This window comes from Electrophorus electricus, chromosome 12, assembly GCF_013358815.1.
Source record: "Electrophorus electricus isolate fEleEle1 chromosome 12, fEleEle1.pri, whole genome shotgun sequence".
In the NCBI taxonomy this organism is placed as follows: Eukaryota; Metazoa; Chordata; class Actinopteri; order Gymnotiformes; family Gymnotidae; genus Electrophorus; species Electrophorus electricus.
The window spans coordinates 3,755,205-3,779,984 of NC_049546.1; the positions used below are offsets into that span (position 1 = coordinate 3,755,205).

General features: G+C 45.3%; 2 protein-coding genes across 4 annotated transcripts; one reads left to right on the forward strand and one right to left on the reverse strand.

The window, feature by feature from the left end:
- The first annotated feature begins 703 nt into the window (after nt 1–703).
- On the forward strand, nt 704–6,821 carry lrrc29 (leucine rich repeat containing 29). Its single transcript, XM_035532084.1, has 8 exons — nt 704–1,156; nt 1,400–1,501; nt 1,584–1,898; nt 2,270–2,938; nt 3,278–3,496; nt 4,698–4,919; nt 5,275–5,492; nt 5,838–6,821. The coding sequence occupies exons 1-8, from the start codon at nt 1,130–1,132 to the stop codon at nt 6,019–6,021; spliced, it is 1,956 nt and encodes a 651-aa protein (XP_035387977.1). The 5' UTR covers nt 704–1,129; the 3' UTR covers nt 6,022–6,821.
- Nucleotides 1,859–24,780, reverse strand: elmo3 (engulfment and cell motility 3). Of its 3 annotated transcripts, XR_004776721.1 has the most exons (22): nt 24,562–24,780; nt 22,518–22,627; nt 20,167–20,207; nt 19,909–19,981; nt 19,451–19,501; nt 19,023–19,192; nt 18,393–18,492; nt 18,019–18,170; nt 17,415–17,493; nt 15,225–15,275; nt 14,905–15,027; nt 14,670–14,792; nt 14,398–14,502; nt 14,135–14,243; nt 13,610–13,746; nt 10,616–10,779; nt 10,281–10,393; nt 9,953–10,057; nt 9,637–9,716; nt 9,249–9,329; nt 8,853–9,127; nt 1,859–1,954 (listed from the first exon to the last, which is right to left on the reverse strand). XR_004776721.1 is itself a non-coding variant. In XM_027019654.2 (21 exons), exons 2-21 carry the CDS (start codon nt 22,593–22,595, stop codon nt 8,915–8,917), a joined length of 2,142 nt encoding a protein of 713 aa, XP_026875455.2. In that variant the 5' UTR covers nt 22,596–22,627; nt 24,562–24,780; the 3' UTR covers nt 7,349–8,914. The 3 variants fall into 3 exon arrangements, 2 of the variants coding, with proteins under 2 accessions (XP_026875455.2, XP_026875454.2); XM_027019654.2 differs by lacking the exon at nt 1,859–1,954 and having other exon boundaries at nt 7,349–9,127; nt 14,670–14,786; XM_027019653.2 differs by lacking the exon at nt 1,859–1,954 and having other exon boundaries at nt 7,349–9,127.

A 24,780-nucleotide genomic window follows, 5' to 3' on the forward strand; every position in this document is an offset into this window, starting at 1 on the left:
CATTCTGTCTGAAGGAAAGAGAGGGGTGGGACAGACTCCAGAGAACCTTCACTTTATGACATCCAGATGTAGGGAGAGAGAACAGAGTTGGGTGTTCCTGATAGACTGTACTGCTGTTAATAAGCAGCGAAATAAAACAGGATGTTATATCGCAGGAGAGGTGGCTGATGCGTTTCATGAAATGACTAGCTCTTCATCAGTCAGTTTTGACTTGCTGACTTTTGTTTTGTATCTGAAGTCACAGCATACAGTACAAATGGAGTGTATTTTTATTGTTATTTGTTTGGCTCCTTAAATATAGAATGTTTATATATTTTGCAGTGTGTAGTTACACTTTTTAAATTTTGTAGTGTGTAGTTACAGAATACTGCATACACTTGCAGTGTATAGTTACATTTGGATGCTAATTAGATTATAACCAGCCAGCTTCTTACATTGCCTGTATTGTATATTATTCATAATCAAAAATGACCTGTTTGTGAAGTTAATTGTCTAACATGATAATACCCTTAACATGCAAATTCTGATTATCTTCTTAAACGGATTTCAGCGTACTTTAATAAATAGCGGTTATTGTGCCCAGTTACCTACTGGTGTGGCTTTGTTTAGTTTTTGAGAACTTTATATTATATTTTATTCTCATTTGCTGTTGTCTTAACATATTGTATTTCAGTTCGCCTCAGGACCTACAAATTAAACCTAAAACATCTCCACCTGCTGGTGAGAAGAAGCATCGGCACGTTTTGCCGGACAATTACGTCACCCAGACGCCCTTTCCAGCTTTCACGTGACATCGTGTCGCGCTGCACCACCTCTAGCTGTTCTTATTTTCTGTTCATGCTTATTCATTGGTGAGCGTCGTATTTTATATTCGTGTTTTCCCGTGTGAAACAGAATTAGACGAATGGACAATGAAGATAAAGCCATATCACAAAATTAGAAGTTCGTGGTTGCAAAGTTTTCCAGGTTGATGGCAGTAACGCTCGCTCGCTAGTTGTCTATAGAAGTTGGAACTATAGAAGAGAGCGCGTGTGGACATTGAGCGCGCAGCCCCATTCTGGGTGCGAGTACAAAGGACATGACGCTCGCTCCTCGCTGCAGGGCTGCATTGGGCAGTGAGTGACTAACCATGGAAACTCCAGAGCTGCCACTTGAGGTGAGTTGGCCAGCTAGCCCGTGTTCCCTAAAGCTAATCTTCTGCTACGTTTACCAGGTGACTGTTCACACCTTTGGAAATAACTCCAGTATCGAAGAAAATCCATAAAACTTAATCACGATCGTGCATGCTGGTATTTTTAAAACTTCTTTCTGAAAGAAGTAGGTTTCTGGAAGAGATACGAATTACACAGTTCTTTTTACAAGGTCTTGTAAACTCACAGATTTCCTCCCTTCGTCCCAGGTCATTTCGCACATTCTAAGCTTCCTTCATGTGTCAGACCGGAAAGAGGCCTCGCTGGTCTGCCGAAGCTGGTATGAAGCAAGCCAAGACCACCAGTTCCAGGTTCTTTGTGCTTTATTCTGGCCTCCATCACCCTTTTTCTATGATGTTGCACTTTCGTCCTCATTCCTCTCCATTCTTTCAGAGAAACATGACCTTCAGTTTCCCCGCCACAGCGACTTCGCTGAGGTTCGTTCGCGGGCTCGCTCGCCGGCTTTGCCGCCGCATCGCCATCAGCCACCTGGACGGCTCCTGCCTGTCGCGGCAGCTGCTGGTGGAGGTAGCCATCCACCTCGGCCCGCGGCTGGAGAGCCTGGCTCTGCCTGGCAGCAGCGTCACGGAGTCGTCCCTCCTGGGCCTGCTGCCCCACCTGACCAGTCTGCGGAAGCTGGACCTCAGTGGCCTCGACAGCATCTTCATGTCCGGGACCTTCCTTTGTCAGGAACGGCACCGGCAGCAGGTGACGTCTTCAGTTCTTCGTCAGCGAACATCATGAGCTCCAGTAGGACTGGTGCCCTGAAACACACACACACCACTGATGACCCACAGGACTAGGGCCCTGAAACACACACACCACTGTGGTCTGAAATTGACTGTAGTTTTAGACCTACAGGTTGCCTAACACATAAATTGGGTACTGCATCAGATAACTGAACCACATATACCATGTACCAGTGTAACCACGAGGTAGGTGTTTCTAATGATGTGTGTGGTGAAGCTAGAGTGCCTTATAAGGGAATTGTTTAATCCAAATCCAAAAATGGTGATTAAAAGCTTTAACTTTCACTGTTAGTTGCCAGTCTTAATCTGAACTGTGTTCCTCACCCATAGGTACGCACAGGCCTGAACAACCTAGAGGAGCTGGACCTGTCCAATCTCCGTTACCTCTCTGACCTGACCTTCAACCGTCTGACAGGTTGCACCCCGAGGCTCCGACGGCTGGCTCTGGCCGGCTGCCACATCGCCTTTGAGTTCGACCCGTACCGGGGCTGCGCGGTGGGCCAGGGCTCATCGGCCATGCTGTCTCTGCGTAACCTCCTCCGTCTCCTCCAGGACCAGGCGGCGACGCTGCGTGCCCTGGACCTGAGCTCCACGGGCATCACGCCCTCGTCGCTGCTCTGCCTGGCCCGGGTGCCGGGCCTGCGTCTGGAGGAGCTGGGCCTGCGTGGCTGCCGGGAGCTGACGGACCACTCGGTGGAGCTGCTGTGCCGGCACCAGCGGGGCCTACGCTGCCTCGACCTGAGCGCCTGCACCGAACTGACTAGCTGCAGCGTGCTGGCCGTCGGCCACCTCCGCGAGCTGCGGGCCCTCTCCCTCTCCCAGGACTGGAGGGTGACAGACAAGGGCCTGGCGGACCTGGCCGCACTGCCCGCTCTGAGGACTCTGCGCCTGGCCGAGTGTCTCCACGTGAGCGGGGCAGAGCTGGTGAAGGGGCTGTCCCGTCCGCCACCTCGGGCTCAGCTTCAGACCCTCAGCCTCAGGAGCTGCACCTACCTGAGAGTGAGCAGAAGGGCTGGGAGGAGGAGCCATGAGTACAGTACAGGGGCTGTGATAGGTTAGACAGCAGGGGGCTGTTTTATAAAATTGAGAGAAATTGACAAAGCTAACTGGCTTTCCTTCACTGGTCCTGCTAACTGGGTTAGTAATTTTGGGTGAACTTTTTCTTTTCATGACCATCTGGAGCACCTACTAGAAGCATTTCTGTAGTGCCACGTTTTTTTCCCCACAAGGTTTTGCCAGTAAAGTTTCATCACAACAATATTGACATTTTTTTTAAAAATTATAATCAATATTATTTCTTCATTTTGTTACCTAACGAGCCTCCCTGTTTCCTGTCAGGATGCCACTGTGTACTCTCTGGCCCAGCTGCTGGGCTCTGGCCTGCGAGAGCTGGACCTAACTTCCTGCGTGTGCCTGACCGACCTGAGTGTGCATGCCATTGCCTCCTTCCTGCCCGGCCTGCAGGTGCTACGGCTGGCCTACTGCAAGGAGATCACAGACTGGGGCTTGCTAGGACTGCTGGAGCCAGCCAGAAGTGACGGGCTCACCAGAGATATGGTGAGCCGTGGCCATGCTTGGCTTGGGGACGTGCTGAGTGTGGCTCATTTGCGTGAGCACTGGCGTGTGAGAGCAGTTTGTGTAGTTCAGTTAGGGACTTGCATAGTTGTTAGGAGAAAGTCATTTGGTTATCGTGGCATCCACGCAGCAGCAACCCAGCTGTTTTTGAAAGTGGTTCATAGCTACACTTTGCTTACGGAGTGAAAGATTATGGCATAACGTGCGGCTAACAAGTCTAACATGCAGCAATGGATAGATAATAGATTTGATCATTTCACCAAATCTACAGGTGTAAGATGTTAAAATGCAGCACACTGTAGTATTGTGAATTTCTTTTTATGATTTATCTTCATGATTTGTCTTTGGAACATTTTTGGAACATGCAGGGCATTATAAGGGGTACCCAAATCAGTTACTCATGACATGTATACTGCACTGACCCTCACCGTGGTCCTCTCACTGCACTGACCCTCACCATGATGTTTCAAATGTGACCTCGGCCATGCAGTTTTCTTTTCTGAAACTTGAAGAGGATTCAGCCCTCTCTCTCAAGGCTAGCCAGGTGCTTGTTCAGTCTTTTTGTCAAGGCTTCACTAATGCAGCCTGCTACGTGCTGTTCTTCCTCTACAGGCATGTTTGGCATTGCGCTCGTGTGTTCATTTTGTAATTCTTTATTTCTAGGTTTCGACATTGACTAGCAGTTGATTGGTATTTGGAATGTGACCTATTAGTTCTGTCTACGATGCATTATCTGAGTAGATGACAGCACTTTTGCATTTCACTCTTTGTTTGCTAAATGCCGTAAAATGCACCCAGATGGTGGAACGAACTTCTGCTTTCTGTCCGGACTGCAGAGTCCGTTAGTCTTCATTGGTATTGTTTATTACACAGATGTTGACTAACAATCTCTAGTACTTACTGTTTATTGCACTTATCATTGTCTGAGTTAGAGCTCATGTATTTTGCACTTCTAGGCGTCTGCATTGATGCCTGTATTTCAGTGGTATTCTAGTTCATTGGTATCTTGGACTCTAACCTGCTGTACTGGCTAGAATATATTCTATGAGTAAACTACAAAGCACTTTTGTAAGTTGCTCTGGATAAGAGCGTCTGCTAAATGCTGTAAATGTAACCAGAGGGGTATTTTATTTAATCAAATGGCACAGAGGAAAACCAGTCAAACGTCCTTTCCCATGCTCAGAGCATGCCGGAGGACAAGCAACCCAGCTTGACGAGGACCTTCGGGAACATGGGCTTCTTTAAGCCCCCCAATATGCTGTTGGAGGAGAAGCGGCAGCTGGTGACAAAGGAGGACCTGGGGGCCTTCCGGCAGCAGGACGGGACATCGTTGCTGGCCCTGCGGGGCCTACAGGAGCTCGACCTGTCTGCCTGCCTCAAGCTGACCGATGCCAGCATAACGCAGGTGTGTGGTCGCTCCTCTTTGCTGCAGTCATTAAACGTTCAGTGCTGTCGAAAGTGGCACCCGTGGGACCGTATTCGCATTCAGCCATTGTAAAGCTCTAAAGCAAGGCAAGGGTGATCTGGCGATGCACGCGGTACTGGTGCAGTATGCCAGTATTTGCGTTTTAATATGCAGAGTAACAAAGTGTAGCAACACAGTGATATATTCACTCTGCTCTTACTCTGATGTAAGCCAGGAATATCAGTGCGTAGTTATTACATGCGTAATAAAAATAAAGTTACAAATTTTTCCCACAATGGCAGCAGTAGCCAGGGCAGTCTTTAGAGTATTCCTGACCCGGACCTCCCTTCTGCAGGTGCTGCGTTTCCCCACGCTCCAGACGCTGTCTCTCTCCATGCTGACAGAGATGACGGATGAGGGCCTGGCATCAGTGGCTTGCCACTGCCGCTGCCTGACCAGCCTGGCGCTGAGCCGCTGTGCCCGGATAAGCGACAAGGGCCTGGAACACGCCCTGCTCCAGCTGCCTAGACTCCAGCACCTGCAGCTCGCCTGCTGCGAAGCAATCACAGACAGGTGAGCTTAGCACACACCCCCTCCTGCCCCACTCCACCCCACCCCACCCCACCAAGCCGCTAAGCCGAGTGCAGAACCACGGTTCAGAGAGTGTGCTTTCCACCCGCGTCTAATACACCTGATTCGTCAACTTGAAAAGGGTTAAGGGTGCAGTTATCCAGGACTGGGTACTGAAGACCCGTGTGTAATGTGCCGAGCTTGTTGGAGAGGATCAGCTTGTGCAGACAAGACCTGGTTGCTAAAGAAAACAAAACACTGTAATTTGGACAACAATATAGCACTGTTACACTAATCATTTAAAATCAGGAGTCATTCTGTTTAATGATGGCTCTTGTGTTTAAACAGATGCCTGCACCTTATAGCACGGTACTGTAAGAGACTGAAGACACTGGACATCTCCATGTGCAAAGACATCACAGCAACAAAAGTGGACTTCCTCCAATCACAGCTTCCTTTTCTTGAAAAAGTCCAATATCAAGAGACTCAAGCCTCACCCCTTGATTTGTCTGTCTGCACTATAGGGCTGTAAATTATACTGTATGTGTGTATTTAAATGAAGTATTATAACTGAAAGATGGTAAACTTGCATTTAAAGCAAAGCCCCTAGCTAATATACTTCTGTAAGCACTTTAGAGATGATACTGCACCAGGTGCTCATTGAATAAATGTCCCAACATTCCTGTACTTTCACTGGAGTGGAGCCAGTCCAATGGATACATGACTGAAAGCCCTCAGACCCATCGTCTTCGCCCACTGTGTCCTGTAAAGTACTGCACTGAGACTGTAAGGATTTAGGTCAAACTTTACAATAGGAAGAGTTGCATTTTAATGAGCGTCTTTTATTCTTAAGTTATACAAGTTGTTTTTGCATACAATGTGAAATAATGTTTTGACTGACCTGTGAGAATACTGGGCATCAGAACACAGTATTTCTGGTGCTGTTCACTGTAAGTTAATTTTTTTATGTCCGTGGCTTAGCCTGGATTCATCTGACGGTGCACAGGATGTATCAGTTCTTGTTATTTATTTGTTTAATGAATTGCAGAAATTATCACATCTTGGGCCACTAAGATAATTTTAAGTATAGTTCATTGCCGCATTCTTATAATCACAGGATACATGACATTCCAATAGTTCTGTTCATTACCTTTAGGCCATAGCACAAATATAAACTAAAAATTAAACTATCAAACATTTTATTTGTGCATTTCATGTGTTGTGTTTCTTAATATGATGGTTAGAATGCCCTTTCATTATGGATGAATTTAGATGTACGTTTTTTGTTGTTGCTTTTTACAAGTAACTTATCAGCAAATGCTTTTAAACTGACACATGGATACAAGTGCATTTATTAGAATATGTATCAGTGTATTCTGATCAATGCTTTTCATTCAGCCATCTAGTTTTGTGCTTTGCAACCTCCTAATATGTCTTTTAGCATGCGCACATCATCTCCTGCTTATCAGCAAATCAAGAAATCACTGCTGTAGTGAAGCAGGGCAGAGGTTACCTAATAATTACCCATTACTCAGATAAAAGGACTAAGGTCATTGTTTCCATTAAGAAATGCCACGTCTCAGAACTCTCACAGTCCATGTTTATGTAGCCTGCGTCATTGGTCAAAGGTTGAACCTGCTGCTGTGTAACATGCTAGATAAACCAAGTAACCAAAGTAAAACAGCAAGTCCTATGTACAGTAAGCCACGAAGTTACATATGAAACTATAATTCCCCTCATCCCATAACGCTCAGGCTTTGGAAACATCCGATCAACACTGAGCTTTTCAGTTTGAAAGTACTCCTCACTGAGGCTGAGGAGTTATTTATAAACCAGTATGGAAATGAGTACAGAGGCTATTAGAAATGATTCTGTATTTTAATGATTGTAAAATTCATACAAAAAGTCTAAAGTGTTCTGTCTGAATCGTAGAATGCATACGGCGCTACGTTTCCCAGGAAACCAGTAACTTATGACCAACAGCTATTTACAATAAGAACAAATACATATGACTTGCATTCTGTGACGAGAATCTTGATATCAGTGACAGTAGTAGAAAACTAAAATGTTTGCAGTTTTATTATAGTATGCCATCTGAAAGACTACAAGTCTTTTCCCTGCTATTATTGCATAAGCCAAGTGCAAGACCGCTGAATTGGTATTAAGCACTGACCCCACAAGCCCGCCACAGACAGCTATCCTACACACACACACCCTTGATAAGAGTACAGTATTAACTGTATTTGCGCAGGTGTCCCATGTTTATATACACACACATTAGTCCAAACAGCGGGCTCTGGTCTATTCCAAAGACTAATGCAGATACTGTATAGCTACATTAGAGCCCCAGTAATGCACAACATTGCTATTGCTTTTAGCACCATGCATAAAGAACACTGATTTCTCTGTTCCATTACAATAAAAACAAAATGTTTACAAATCAGTTTTCAATGTGTTATGTAGATACAACAGAGTACCAAGTACCAAATAACAATTTAAGAGTGTAGCATGCCAGTGTTTGGGGTAATGTACATTTTTAACCCCCTTCTTAAATACAGAAGTTAGATTCACTCTCATCTGAGTCTTTTTCTCTCTCAAGAATTTCAATTCCTCCCAAGATGTTGTTCAGAACTGCAACAGGGTACAACAGGAAATCGTGTCATATTTCTTGTCATATTACTGACTCACTACTGGTCACATGACTGGATGTGTGTCTCGTCAGTGGCACTAGTAATCTGCAGGGCTGTCCCCACCCTTCAGAAATGTTAGGTGCTTGTCTAACACACAGGCAGTCTTACCCCATCACTAAAAAACACTGCACTTTTTTTTGTTGTTGTTTGTACATTCAGTTGCAAAGGAATACCTTAAATGATACTGCATTATAAGGTTGAATGCAAAAGGAAGACAGAAACAAAATCCCCATCTGGAAACGGTCAGTACCATGAGAAAGGGGTGATTTTGACATAAAAGAAAAAGTTTAAATATTTCGTTTTACCATGCCGGGCCTCAAGTATAGAAATATACTGATACATAAAAGCACAAAAGATACAAACAATTCTCATTCTGGCACCACTTGCTCTAACTCTGTCTTCACTGCAATGAGGCCATAGCACTGTGATGACGTCATCGCAATGAGATGACGTCATCACAGTGTGGGATCCACTGCTCTCAGGCAAAGTTCTGTAAGGACTTGGTGACTATGACTTGCTCTAACTCTAGAACACAATGCTGCACAAGGCCCCACCAAAACCCAGAAATGGCCGCTCTTATTTCCGTAAATCTCCCACCATTAAATTGGTGGTAATTCTCTGCTGCGTATGTGCTACTAGGAGCTCCATTTGCACTTGCGAGATCTTTGCTCACTTCAGGGGCGTGAGAGGAGCAGAGTCGGCCCCTGGGGACCCGTGGGATGCCCCGCCCTGGCCTTACTGTTCCGCCTGGCTGAAGTCATAGCAGAAGTTGAAGTTGCTGGGAGGTTTTGGGATGGGCGGGGCTATATCAGGAATGGGGACGTTCTCCAAGTCCAGTAGGCGGAGCTTGATCTCCATGGAGAGAAGGATCTCCAGCTCACTGCGCATAGACTCGCTGCTCATCTCTTTGCCTAGCAAAACATTCAGCCCATCCGTCCACAGGCAGAACTGAGAGAGAGAGAGATGCATTTTTTAAATACTTGAAAAAACATGGCTACAGAAGACTGGATTAAGGACTCTTACGAGACTGAGTGTGTGGTGATTAATAGACTATTGGAATCTTACTCACATCTGTTCTGGAAGAGGCGATGAAATTCAAGCTGTACTCTTCCACATCATAGGTAATGCTGAATGCCAGGTCTAGCATCTCCTGCAGGGCAGAAGATAACCTTCAGCACACTTCTGGGGTTCACAAAGGTTTACTTTACAAGGCACGTTTCACTTTTTGGCAATGCCAAAAAAATCCAGAATTCCAGATTTACACACTTAGTTTTGCCAGGGAGAAGTTGAATATTATTGTTGAGTAAGTAATATTAACGTTTTCATAAACATGTGTCATAAAAAATAGGACTTTGCTAATGTTTTTCAACACAACAGCACTAACCAGCACATCACCTTGTACTGTATATTTATATGCCAATGAAAATTACTGCGAATGGATAAAACGGAGGACACACCTTGGTCTGTTTGCCCTTGTTTTCTTTCATGTGAGGACAGTCCTTCCCCGTCAGCAGTGCCTTGATATCTGCCACAGGGACTGTGAGAAGAAAGAGAAAACGAGCAGGTCTCACCTTGTACGCAGACTCTCCTTTAACCAGGGAGAGGAGCTTAACAATAGTCCAGCGGATAAAGAAACAAAAACTTTGAGTGCGTTCGGACACAGATGGACAACATCGTCCTGTTAGCACTGCACCACGGACCCTCCTGTATGTTGCTGGCTGCCTGAACAGGGCAGGAACAACGGAGGGGCGTGGCCCGAGTTCCCACACTCACTCTTCTCCTGCAGAGCCTCGATGGGAGGCATGTCTGTTTCCTCCTCCACGTCCCCGTAGTGCAACACTTTGTGGTTGGGCGAGAGGCGGCAGTACCACAGCTTGTCTGAAAGCAGCCAACAGCTGACCATCACGATCGCACACAAAAATATGCACTCTCGCTGCGCATACAAATAACCCCTAGGTGTTTATCTCGTTAGTGAGAATCAGATCTATGCAGTTAAATTACAGTGCACGGTCAGTGCTAACTTTCTGTACTGTATAAGCACAGGAGCAGGTGTTGGTGAGTGGCCGTGCGCACGGGCGTGTACTTGGGCGAAGCTTCTCACCTTGTCTCCGGCGAGTGCTGATCTTACGGAACATGGTTCCATGGCACAGTCGGTTCAGCCTCTGCTGTTTGATCAGCTCCAACAGCTCCGGCTTCAGACGCTCTTTCAGCTCACTACACACGCGCATGCACACACACACACAGCTGATGGACATACCGCAATGATTTATTGTACTCTCTCTACCTCAAATTCAATCGTGTATTTTTCGTTCATTTTGTATCAGTCACCTCCCCCTTTCCCCCATACAGCTGTTAGTTATGTTAGGTGGTAGTTGGGAATCTGATTAGTCCCTGGTAACGGGTTAGCAGGACGCGTGGGACGACGCAGGCACTCACAGCACCGGCGGTGCGAGCGTCTCCTCCTGGTGCAGTCTCTCCGTCTGACGCAGTTTGAGGATCTCACTGTAGTTCAGAGCGTTCACCTTGTTCTTAAAGAGCTCCAGAGAGGTGGGCTTACTGGACAGGGTCCTGGTGATTTGCTCTCGTACCACCTGCATCACCTGCTCACCGGAACACGAACACACACACAAACACAAAATGGGCTCTTCTGTTTGGCTAATGTGTACAATTTATTGAGATCTTTAGTATCAAAATATTTTTCCATCACACTGCAATCCAAATATTAGCTAGACTAGAACATCAAATGTGCAGTATGCCACCTCAAGCATGTGTACGCATGTTGTCATGCAAACGTGTGATCGTCTACTGTAATATTCACCAATAAAACTGGATGGACACAGAGAGCCAACCACCCCCACCCTGACCTCCATCACCCCTAACCAAGGGTCGGGGGGGGGGGGGGGGGGAATGAAAAGGAAGGAAGAAAGGGCAAACACAATGGAGTTACGGAGTCTCCATCCAGGGTGAGACCCCCAGCTGGGCTAGTAACAGCCTCTAAATGATTCTCAAACTCAGCTGTTAAAGAGGACTGAACCCCGCTGACATCCACACCATTCAACCGCTGCCTTCAGAAATCTGTCTGTCTGTCTGTCTGTCTCTCTCATACTAGTTACATCAGTGAATAGTTCCTTTTAACTTTAAAAACCATAAAAATGTTTTGAAATAAATGTTTTAAAAGCAATGCAATATTCATGATGCATCACACTGGTAATATGTTTCAAGCAAACATTACACATACTATTAATTTTCAATTACAGTAAAATGATCATCTGTTGCCCCCATCTGGCAAAAGAAGGAACAAACATGAATACCAGAGTGCAGTTTCTACAATCAAGCCAAACAAACATAAATAAATAAAAAACACATCCTAATTTGGCCTCTGGCTTCACAAACCAGCAATGTTACTACATGGACAAGGTATCTGTCAGTTCTTTTAAAGTTAATCCACTTCTCTAAAAGACAATAAAAAAATATGTAACAAAATCACAAAAATGTGACAACTGATGCCAATCCTTACCAGTACAAAAAAAAAAAAAAAAAAAAAAAAAACCCATCCGATCTCACTAACATCTTTAACACACTCAGATATTAAATGCATCCAGCCGATTTAAGTGCTAGAAATCGGCTGTCCAGAGCCCACCACAGCAGTGATGAAACCAACAACACTACCTCCCAGCAGATGACAGAAGGCGTGAGCAACCCACGCCTCCTGACCTCCAGCCTCAGCACGCGCACACACACACACACAGCTGACCAGACTCCCTCTGCGCGCGCACACACAGCTGACCAGACTCCCTCAGCGCGCACACACACACACAGCTGACCAGACTCCCTCTGCGCGCACACACACACACACACACACACACACACCACTCCCTCCTCTTCTCTTCCCATTTTATTTTAGTGTCTGTGTTGCCTTCGTTTTCTGCTCAAATAAGCTTCCTTTACCTGTGTAATGACGGAATATTCAATATGTACACATACCTCAGCCATAGTTAGGACGGTCACTCCAGATCCTCACCTAGCAGTAACAGTCTGTGTGTGTGTGTGTGTGTGTGTATATATATATTTATATATATATACACACGTACAGATCCTCCCTTAGGCTGCCTCCAACACAATGAGACGAATCCCCACCCCAGGATGCACCTCTCTGAAAAACCCACCCTCAAGAGTCAGCACAGGCGCTCACTCTCTCTCTCTCTCTGTGTGTGTGTGTGTGTGTGTGTGTGCACGACCACAAGTATGCACACGTGCACGCACGCGTGCATACAGCAATGGCCCCCAGGACACCAGCAGGCAGAAGCTTGCTTCCAGAAGCGATTAGCTGTGGGGAGAAGTAGCCCAGTCAGGGAGTTCTCAGAGAATGTGATGAGAGGAGTTGGAAAATGGCAAAACCAGAGCAGAAAGGGAGGGCCACGGAGGTGTGTGGAAACCAGCACAGTGTCACAAATGGAGGAACATTAACCAGCGCACTGAGCCTACGGTGAGGACACACTAGTTGGCATAACCTTAACTGCTCTGTTCAGCTCTATGCATCCATCCATGTCTGTAGGCATAGATCCAGACAAATAAATGAGATAGAACACATATCCCTGCAATACTAATTCCCTTCTTTGATTGCATAATTTCTGAACGGAGCTTTCTTGCCTGTGTGTGATCACAAAGCACTTGTGCTGGAGAACAGATTTCTGTACGCGTGTAGCTCTGCTACAGGGTTTGACTGCTGCTGTTGCACTGATACCCTCATAAAGAGATGTGGCTGTGTGCCTGGTCATGAGGGCTGTGTGCAGCGGGAAACAGATGCTATAAACAAAAGACAGGCCTGCCAGGCAGACACCAATTCTACCCCAAAAGGCCACCTGTTCACGACCCCTAAAACACTAGCGGAAAATAATGCATGTTTCAGGACATCCTCGGCCTATCTAGTGGGAAGTGCTTCGCTATGCATTAAAGACAAAAAAAAAAAAAAAAAAAAAAAAAAAAAAAAAAAAGACATGAATAGTTTGGTACCATTGTTACAAATGCAGGAATTTCAAGACAACAACCTGTGTGTTTAAAGGATTAGTGACATTAGGTTCTCAGGTAGCTGAGCTGGTTTCTCCAACTCGTGGTGCTTGTCCAGATGATCAATATACCATTGTAGCTCTGTCCATGACAATACCGACAGTGCCACCTGTCAACTCACACGCGAGCCCCACACTTACACATTTCACAGCTTCTAGAGTAACTCTGGAGTAAGCAACACAAGCCAGGTTCGGTGAACGCATTTTCAGCTTCAGAGGACTCGCCGTTTAGCCAAAAGCTAAAGCCGTACAGTACAACGGGCCCGGCAGAGGTGAAGGAACACTCCGTCATGCGTTCCTATAGTGTGCATAGATACAAACGTAATAAGTCCAGTGAACGGGTCGAAGGCTTTGGTGATTCCACCTTATCAAAGTCCTCCTGGGTGGCCCGCATCTCCTTCCACGTCTTGTTCAGGAGCTGAATGCAGATGCAGAAGAGCTCCTCCACCAGCCTGTCCTGGGCAAAGAAGATGGGGTGGTAGCTGGAGCCTGTCTCCGACGCTACGGGGGTAGGGAAGGGTGGTTCGAGTTAGAGATAGAGACGGGGAAACGAGGAAAAACAAAACACACACAAAAACCACAAACAACATATTCCTAAAACATTCAGCGAAAACACGAGGCTTGGGGAACCTAGCAGCTGACAAAACGATGAATGAATTTAAACCTCATCAGAGTTTAACTGGAATCCAGAGGGTTCAGAACATGTCTGAGCATATTTGGGAACAATAACTAGATTTTAGAACTTATGTTTAACTCCACCATTAAACTGTTTGTGGGTGTAATTTAGTCAGTAGACCTCGAATGCAAAAAAAGGAGGAGAGAGATGATTGACTGAGGGATAGCGGCACATCAGCAGGAAGTGGGAGGGGTCTCGGTGAACTAGACTCACGTGGCTCCCCGATACGTAGGATCTCACACAGGATGAGCGTGAGCTGGATGCTGCTCCGCGCAAACGGACACTCATGCTTATCCTCACGGCTACTGTTCTCCAGAACAAACTAGAAAAAAAATGAGGTAAAGAGAGAGACAGAGAGAGAGAGAGAGAGAGAGAGACACACACCGACAGAGGGATGTTTTCCTCAGCCTCTGCTAGCCCAGTGTGGGAGCTGTATAGCTGTATTCAGTGGTGTCTGGCTACAGCCTCTGTCTCACCCTGCTGTAGGCGTCTGGGTAACGGGAAGCAAAGTACGTCATGGTGTCCAGAGCCAGCAGCCCAGGAGGAGTTCGGCTGAGGTCCTGACCTGGGTTACTGTTGTTCTGGGAGAGGGGAGACCGGAACATACACACAGTCACACACACGCGCGTACGTACGTGCACACACACAGACACACAAACTAAGCAGTGTGGAGTGAAATGGCACTGGCTCAATCCTGGCTGGTGTGCCCAGTGTAACTCTCATCACTGTATCACCAGCGTTTACGCACCGAAAAGCCGAGCTTCTTAAACTCTTTAGCGCAGAGCGAACGCCGACGCTCGTTACTCAGACTGCCCTCACCCTCCATCTCGAACACAGCCTGCCGCAAACTGTGCAAAGCCTCCCTCTGCTCCTGGGGGGCACAGAGGCAATGGGCATCACCCAATACTGAGAGCAAAAACAGTGTCAGTTCCAGCAGGCTTGTAAAGGCGTTGGTTTGGGACAGAGCGTCAAGCGGAACACACCTGACTGAAGGAGTCCAGCGGAGTCCGCATGCGTGCCTCTACGTGATTCAGACGGACGGTCTGCAGAACGTACAGGTGGTGGGCCATCTCATCCCCGACCACACCTGAACTGTGGATAATGTTCTGAAGGACACAAGCAAAGGCCATATTTATGCTATTCTCAGATCAAAGTGAAGATAGTTACAGAAAGGAGAACAACTAACTAACTAAGTAATGTGGGTATAGGCGAAATCAACTGTGATGAGTGCATTTGACATCCTTTAGGCTTTATGGTATAATTAATCTCCATTCTGTGCATGGGAAGTTGGATGGGAATTCACCTTATAGATGTACTGCCGGAGGTTTTTCTTCTCAAGGAAAGCAAACAGATCCTGAAATACATAAAGAACCACACTGAGACGTTAGCTGTACATTTACTACGAAATCGGTCTGGGTTCTGCAACTGACACAGTAACAACTGAAGAGGGCAGCAAATCTCAGTTGTGTTTAAAAAACACATTTCACATTAGTGTGACTTTACTGTTATTTGTTGGCATATTTTAGCCTACAAGCAGGGTTGGGGGTGTTAATTTAAATAATGCAGTCCATTAAGGATTACTGATTATGCATTAAAAATGCATATGTGACTTAATAGAAAGGATTACCATATTAAAATAACGTAATGACTATGCCCTGTTACTTTGATTATTTAAACTCATTAATTGCCAGACTTTCAGAAGAGTGGTCCCCTACAGTGCCACCGTGTAGGCCCCCAACAAGCCCCTACAAAATCAGCAGATGTGTCAAAGTTGTCCTTATAGACACGCCCCTTCCCTGGAAGCCCATTTATGCCACTTGAACAAAAGAAAAAGAAAAAAAGCCCTGCAGTATCAGAATTACGAGTTCTAATTACAAGTAGGTCATGTGAGGTATAAGGTATAATTATGACATGGTATCTCATAATTATGAATTAGTGAGTCATAATTATGAGATTAATTGTAACTATGAAAAAAATAAGTCACAATGTAAGTCATAAATTTGTCATGAGATGGTAAGTCAAATATGAGATACTAAGTCATAACTGAGATGGAAAGTCGTAATTATGAGATGCTACCAAGTCATAAGGATAAGATTCTAAATCCTAATTATTAGATATTGTGGCCTTTTTTCCCTTCAGGTGGCAGAGCTGGGCTTCCCCGCCTTCCCCATCAGTCCTGCTTTGTTGAGGAGACCATTTGCAGGAGAACGGCCCGTGTAAACATGCCAGAGAGATGTATAATGGTTAGGCAACGTTCTTCGTACCAAACCTGAGGCACTTTGTTGGAATACACAGATTAAAAAACTGTTCGACTACAGGTGATCCTGCAATCGTTTTTGATTAGTTTGAGAAGGGGCGCATCTTGAAAAGCAGCTCATAATCCAGGTTAATCACTCCCACAGCATTATATCTAATTATATCTAGAATGTAAACTGGAGTTTTTCCATCCGATAACAACTGCACTACATAATACGAGTCTCTAGTTAATGATTAGGCTGCATGAGTCATCCAAACACAAAAGAAAATCATGTCAATAAGATTTATACACCTCTACACCTCAAGATACGTCACGATGATTCTGTGGCCAACGTCTATTCTACACACATAAGAACTTGCATTCTTCTTCATCATTATATTTCGACAATGACAGTGAATCCGATGTCTGCTCCGATCCAAACTCCGTGTTCTGCACCCATCCTCACCGCCACAGTTGCAGTTGAATCTCTGTATAGTCCTCTCAGTGAGTGCGTTTACATGCACTTAATAATCAGGTAATTGTAGAAATCCGATTTATGATCAGATTATTGAGTGCACATAAACGCATTCGCTGCCTTCAGCGGTTCTGACTAACGTTCCAAGACCCGACAGTCCTTCATACCAAACAGAGTGAAATGCCCTTTTGAAATCGACAAAGCATTTCATGCCTTTTTGAAATCCCCCAGCTGCTCCCATCTTCCAACAACAGTCTCATTATCAGAGTCTGTTGGGGGTTTTTTTTTCCCCTGACTCCATCCTCTTCTCTACTAATTTTTTAACAGCTTCTTGTTTAGGAGCGAATACCTTTCTGTATCCTGATTATAAAGCTGTTATATGACTTTATTACTACTACAAGGTACAGTACTGCTATAAAACACAGAAGAAAAGCCATGTGATTCAGTCCTTTTGTGGCAATGCTCTGGACCTGAACACCTGCACAGCAAAAGCTATGCTCAGCAATGGGACTATCCAGAATGGAATTCAGGAAGTCTAAGCATCAATTCCATAGTGACAGTCATTGCCAGGACTTTGAGAGGACGAGATTTATACACAATGGAGGCCTCATTAGTACCTATAGTAATCCAAGTGCTTACAGCAAGGGCAAAATACCATCTTGTTATTTGTTTTTATCTGAGCACACACACTCACCAGGCAAAGAAACTCTTGAAGTGGTAGAAGTATGGAGAGCTGAACACCGCCACAGAGATACAGAGAAAAGGGCAGAGCGTCCACTCACCTGCCGGTCTGCCTCGCCAGCTGTCTGCAGCAGGGCCATGAGCAAAGCCATGGCCTTGGTCTGGAGCTGCTGGTTGGACCTAAAATGGACAGGAAATGAGAGTTAGAATTTGATATTACAGTTCAGGGAGTAACTACTGTAATTAAAAATGTAGCGGTATAAAAAAAAAAAAAAAAAAAAAAAAAAAGACACTCTGGACAGAGATCATTCATCGGCTATGCAGCGATTCTTCTTTGCAGCACTGATGAAGGGGCTCTGTCAAATGTCCCCTCCCACTGGAATATTCTTGTGATTGTTTAAAAATGCAGCCTCAAATTCACACAGCAAAGATCTTACAGGAGAGAGAGAGTGAAAGGGCGCGAGAGCAGCCCTATAATGGCGCACGTCTGTCGAGACCTCCTTTATCTGACTCATATTTATAAGTTCCTCGACTTAACACAAACTCAGTCTGAATGGAATCACTGCTGCTGTGCTCTGCGTGATCTAAGTGCAACTACAGCCAAAATTTTCAGCACATCAGCATGATTCAGACCAGCCCAAAAGCTACACAGTAAAGGGAAAACACACTGATCCACGCAGCATTCACGTTTGCTTGTGTACGTACACCTGCAGGTGGGAAAGCAGCCTCTCCAGTATGATCTCATCTCTGATCTGCTGGAAGAGGCTCCTGCTGCTCAGAACCATGCTCTCCAGGATGTCCAGAGACACCTGCTGGACAGAGGCGTCCCCCGCCTTCTCATTCACAAAACTGGTGACCTAAAAACACACACAGACCAATATTAAAGTAATTCCACCCATCTCTTTTTTAAAGTTTTTTTTTTCCTTTAAACAAAATTCCACTAAAAGAAAACTGAGCTAAAGCTTTTTTATTTTTTTTATTTTTTTTTTTTAGTAAAACATTGAATGTTTGAAGAAAAGTGTCTGCTGGAGGGGCCTTTGTGTGGCATGGGCAGAGCCAGTGCTGGACACAGCCCTCACCTTCTTGATGAAGATGGTGGAGAGGTTCTCCCAGGAGACAATGCCGTGGTCCATCAGCTCCATGAAGGCGGTGAGTGCGTGAGTCAGGATCAGGTGTGTCCTGCACACAGAGTCAACACTACATCACACAACTGCAGCTTTAGCAGGAAAGAAAACCTCCTGTGAAAGCAGCACGTCTTTAAAGACACGAGTGTTTGCGCCTCCAGGAAGGGGAGCTGTGGAAAATGCGTCACTTAAAAATGCATCCTGCACGTGGAATTTATGTGGCAAAAGTTTGGCAGGTACAGGAATGAACAACAGCTTGGAATATATGAGGTGGTACTGGCTATCTGTCACAGAGTCAGTGCGTGTCGGTCCTCAGCTGCTGAGACTAGCAGCCAGCATGTGAGACAGAAGAGCAGGTGGGAACTGACAGTGATGAAGACTCTGGTATATGACCAAAACCTCAGCAAGTCTGTTATCCTTCAGCATACAGCTAGTCTTAAATCAAGCTGTCTGTCTCTGGCCTTTTTGTGAGGTGGGTGAGGTGCGGTGTAGGCTGCGGTATTCTGTAGGGTGTGACTGAGAACAGGTGCGAGTACTCTTGGGAGTCTGGAGGTTGGGACAGTGGTCGGGGGAGCGGGTACGCACTCCTGAGCTTCCTCCACTATCCGCACGAGGAGAGAGTGTCCGTCCCGGCTGATGAACTCCTGAGCGAAGGTGATGTCTGTGGACACGCTGACCAGCTGCTTCAGGGAGTCGCAGCACACCCCTGCGTCAGAGCTCTGGATGCCCTTAAACAGGTCCTCCGCACAGCGCCCCTAAAACAAAAAACACGCAAGTGCGCACACACATACACTGCAGAATGTTATCAAAATTTAAATATGCTGCATAACTGCAATTACTATAATTACTACTGAGCTTAATGCATTTTTCAAATACACACACTATTTATTGCTAAAGCTACACACGTCACAAACTATGCAGTGACAGCAACATTACCACAAAAATGGGCATCTTCCCTATATATAGTGTGCAAACCAGACAGCTGTGAGTGCGGGATGGAGGAGGTCCCTCACCGGTGCCTTGGTGAGACGAAGAATGCTGCCATTCTTTATGTCCAAGCGATTCTACAACACAGACCACAAACCAGGCCAGTGAGTCCACGCCAGCAGAGCCCCTGCTAGAACACAAGCCTCTAATGCAGATGATGTCTGGCAAGAAACCATTGCACCATCACCGCACGGCAGGAGCAGAAAGCACAAAAGTGCTTCTAAAGGGGTGAGGGGGGGGGGTGTTGTTTGTGTAGGGTTAGCATGGCATTATTTATGTACCATTCTTAGTCTGGCCTGGAAGAATACATGCATACACACATACCCACAACACATTGTGCCATTTTTGCTTATATACACAAAAGTGCACTAAAGTTGGCACCCTTTGTTATTATTCATATTTAAGACACACACACACACACACACACACACACACACACACACACACACACACACACACACACACACACTTCTGAAAGACTTACAGACTCAGTGATGTAGGTCTGAACTCCATCCGCATATTGAAGAGCGTAGTTCTCAGGACCAGGAAGATTCCACCTTAAAAGCAGCACACAGCGTTTAATAAAACTGACTCATAAGAAGCAAGAATAGAGTGGCTGTCTACAATGGCAGAAGGCGGTTCATAATACTGCAGGCACATACATCATCTTCAACACTCCTTCTCACTGACTCTGTTGCTCTCTTACACACAGACACACACACAAAAAAAAACACACACATACCTGTCACAGACTTCTTTTATCACAGCAGTAAGGGGCTTTTTCTAGGGGGAAAAACGAACGAAAAAAGGAAGAAAAAAGTGAGTTAATCATAAAAACAGAGAATCAAAGTTATTCCTTTATGTAATATTCTGTTTAAAGACAGCATAAACACCCAACTTCACTCAACATTGCCTAAAAATGGACCATCCAAAATATATAGAAATAAAGTAGACAAGTTAAACCTATGTCTGCATGTAAGCATGTAAAATACCCAGCAATTAGTGGTGGCTAGCATGGTAACCGATCAGAGGTTTTGGTGTAATGTGGTAGACCGATGAGTGGGCTATAATTTGCGGCCTATGGGACGGTCAACCGACTGGAAGCAGTGGGAATAGTTTATCAATGGAGCAGAACAGTGCTTGGGGGGGGGGTTGGTTAACCACGACCACAAACCAGGCCCATTGAAGCACTGACCTAGCCACCCCACTGTGAGAAATCCCAAAAGGAAGGCTCCAACAATGCCAAACTCCCAAGAGAGCACTCACAATGACAAACCTCAAATGCAACATCCTACACAGTGACCAAAGGGCCCCGAAGAAAGCTTTTAACATCAGATATGTTAATCATTGATTAACAAAAACACATGTTCTACTTTCTTAACTAAAATCAGTTAAGAAATTAATTAGGAAATCCGTCAGTGAAAATAAATTCCCACTTAAAATGACTAAATTTACTCATTCGACAAATTTACTGTGATGAAAACAAAATTACATTTAAGTAATGAGTTACTTTCAAATGAATTACCATAGCAGATTAAAATCACAATTAAAAAAACAATAAAGCCAGTGCAAACTTTAGAGTCATACCCTGCAATCACATCATTAACACTCTTTGTTCACTGTTTTGTCATGAAATCTGAGATTTTTTAAAGTCAGTCTACTGGAGTTGTGCAATCATGTTTGTCTGAGCAAGCATGTTACGACATCTCTGTGGGCAAGGGTGGTGGATCCAACCCATGTGTACACTCACGCCAAGAGTCTACAGAACACTAAAATACACTTGGGTGAAAGACTGAATGAATGAATGAATGAATGAATGAATGAATGAATGAATGAAGAGGGGTGTAGGGACATGAACAATATGTAAGCACATACCACAGAACATAGCAGGCAAAAGCACACGCCACAGAACATCCTTACACAAGACATGCACATGTACAGACATTTCTCCCACTCCTTCAGACAGCCTCTTGGCACTCGTTACATGCAGCAAGTTAGAGTGGAAAGTGGAACGAAGGTGACCGAAATGGAGCATTATCGCCAGCGTTCAAGAACCATCAACGCACACTGCACCAGTTACCGCGGCAACGTGAAAAACACTGCTTCAGTCTACTCTGGTGCCACGCTGGAGGCAAGGAGATACCGTTACACTGCCATGAAGGAACACAGTGCAGGACAGAAGGGCCTCCCTGCAACTACTGCAGCCACACTCGCACCTCCTCCGCTGGCGAGGAGCAGCATAAGTCAAACTATTTTCTCTTTGTGAGGAAAATACGACTGTTCCTGTTGCTTTAGAGGTCATGTTTATGTTTTCTTAAACTTCAGCCATGATTAGCGACCTTAAATCAACATAACAGGCCAACATAAATGTTATAACCTTACATATTTAGCAGAAGAGATGAGAGGTTTGATTGGTCTTATAAGTGTGTCAGAATCAGAAGTGGCACATGACTCCCTAGCCCAGACAGATCATTTTGGAAGGTGTTCTCTATCTTCTTATGGCCGCAATCTTTTCGCTTATATTTCTATTGTCTTTCCAACGGTTTCCCTCCACATCGGAGCTTCCTGATTGCACACGGTCATTTGGTGTCACAATAGTAAAGCTCTGCTTCAACTGGGTGTGCTTCTCCTATCTGGTTGAAGCAGCACTAGTGTGACACCAAATGACAGACTTGTAGCTACCTGCTGCACACAGTCATGGTCACTGGAACTTTTATTATTTTTCATGGTTATTTTCCACTCACATGTTGCATGCCTTGGTAAAAGGTATTCTCAACCATCTTTTCAAGTCACCAGACACTAACCAGGTAGATGTTGCTATAGCTTTACAGAAACAGACACCAACCAGTTGTTACTCAACCTGATGCATTGGTACTACTTCCTCATTCCAAATGAATGAGCCCACATGGAAATCAAATTGACATCAAAACTGAAGCAACTGCATTCTGGAGACTCCAGAATCAAGAGAAACAACAATAACATCAACAACAACAACACGCTTCTTCAAAAAGGATCTATTCAGCAGATTTCTGAAGTAGGCCAACATCCAGCTGCTTCTGCCCATGCATGCAGTGGTAGGAGGGGGCCGCTCACCTGGTCCAGCTGAATGAGCTGGGGGTACGCCCCCGGCATCTGGATAGCAATCTTCACTATGTCCTTCTGCTGCGGCATTCTGAGAAACGGAAGACCGTCTTCCTAAAACTCTGTGTGTGTGTGTGAGAGAGAGACAGAGACAGACAGACAGACACAGAGAGAGAGAGAGAGAGAGAGAGAGAGAGAGAGAGATGCTAGTTACTGGCTGACAAGAAAGGAGTAAGGAGCCAAAACATATCCCCCCCCCCCCCCCCCCCAACACACACACACACACACACACACACTACTCAGGGAAATGCAGAGGCTTTCCCAACATATCCTATGACTAAATGAAAAACAGTGGCATTGTATACGTTGTGTATACCAACCCTAACCCTTGTGTATGCACAGTGTATACAGTGTAGAGCATTTCCTTTAAAAAAAACAAAACAAAAAAGATCAAATATAGGGACAGGAGGAGACAGACTGACAAACACCTATGTGAGCAGAACAAAGGAGAGGAGGGCTTTATCATTACACTCCTATTTTAAAAATGACTTTGCAGTCTTGACCTTCCTCTTTTTAAGGAGAACTTGTGGGCTTAACTCATCTGAAAATTCAAACATAGGAAGCTAGCTAGGAGATACTGGACATGGTACACAGATCTAAGGGCCCACTCTCACATGCTCTCACTCGCTTTTCTCCCTCTCACACACACACTCACAGACAGGCAGGCTGACACAGACACACTTATAAACAGGGTTTTTATTAAGAGAAGCTTCTGCTGAACTGTTTAAAAGACTCAAGTGCTTCCATATGTGCTGGAGTATCACAGTTTATGCCTCACTATTCTCAGTGAGGTTCCCATCAGAAAAGGAAATGTGTGCGTGGTGGCACGGGCGTGTATTCTGTTACTGTCCAATCATTAAATCATTACCAACAACTGCTGAAGCAGTACAGCTGTAATAACTCTCTGGTATCCTTTAACTCAGACTACCAACTTTGCAGTAGCAAACTCCTTTTGCACACTCTTTAGTCCTCTGGGTTTTAACACAGAGGCAGACATAAACTAAGCCAATGATTGAGGAATGAACATGCATTGATCATTATTCCAGTTCTTGTAAGGTTTAGACATTTTGCCAGAATGAAGTAATGAGCCGTGAAGACTCACATGAAGGTGCAGAGTCAGCACAGAGACAGAAAGAGGCTTGCCAGGACAGGGCTGTGTTTGTGGTTCTCAGCATTCATTCCCAGCATGCCCTTGCACGCTCGGAGGTCTCTGACATGCCGCCCCCCCCCCACGCCCTTTCCTTTGTGCCAAAAGTGTGTATGAGAGAGAGAGAGAGAGAGAGAGAGAGAGAATGTTTTGAGGTATGCATTTGTGCAAAGCAGGCCTGTAATAAGTTGTTAAAAGCGGGGCAGGGTGTGTGTGATTTTTATACACATTCACAGGCCGCATGTCCAGTGACAGCACTTCCGCCCACCGAAACCTAAATGGCAAACGTGCGGACAGCGCACTTGCACGTATGAAGACAATCAGCCGCCAAATATTAATATCCCCACTCTCTTTCTCATACGCACACACAATAAAAGAGCTGTGACGCTTTTTTTCGTGCCCTATTTACAGGCAGTTGTGGTGATATCTGTTAATGATATTTATATTACACTGTTTCACATCAGGAATCCGACAAACGTCTCATTTGAGATATAGCTACTTCATAATACCACTGCCACAACGCAGCTCAGCAGTAAAATTGTACTAAATGAGATAGATGTTCACCCGGAACTATATATTACTTTATATACAGACTTACTAAAAGAATGAAAATCAGTGATCAGATTTTCAGTGTTCAGCACGCGTCTCGTAGGTTATAGTCTACATCTTAGTCCACACAAACCCTGTCGACCACCTCCAAACATGCGTCGAAACCAAAGCATCGACAAAATCACCAACATATAACGCAGACTTTTCCCACTTCGGTTACTTCAGCATTTCCAAAAGTCGTACGCACATAAGCGGCCAAAAGATTGCAAGCAAAAGTTACTTAACTGTTGTGGATCCTACCTGTTGAAAGAGAGAAAGATTTGCTCCGTGGTGCAGACGTCACACATCTGAGCTCCTTCTCCCCGGAGCAGTTCTTGGGTAGAGCCGTTTTCTGTGACCTCGCCGTGCGCGTTACACTTCTTTCCAGGCTAAACCCAGTAATCGACCGCACTCACAGTTCCGGGTTGAATGGCGTCCCAACCGGCCCCTGTAGGAAGGAGCCCGGAGCCAGCTGCACGG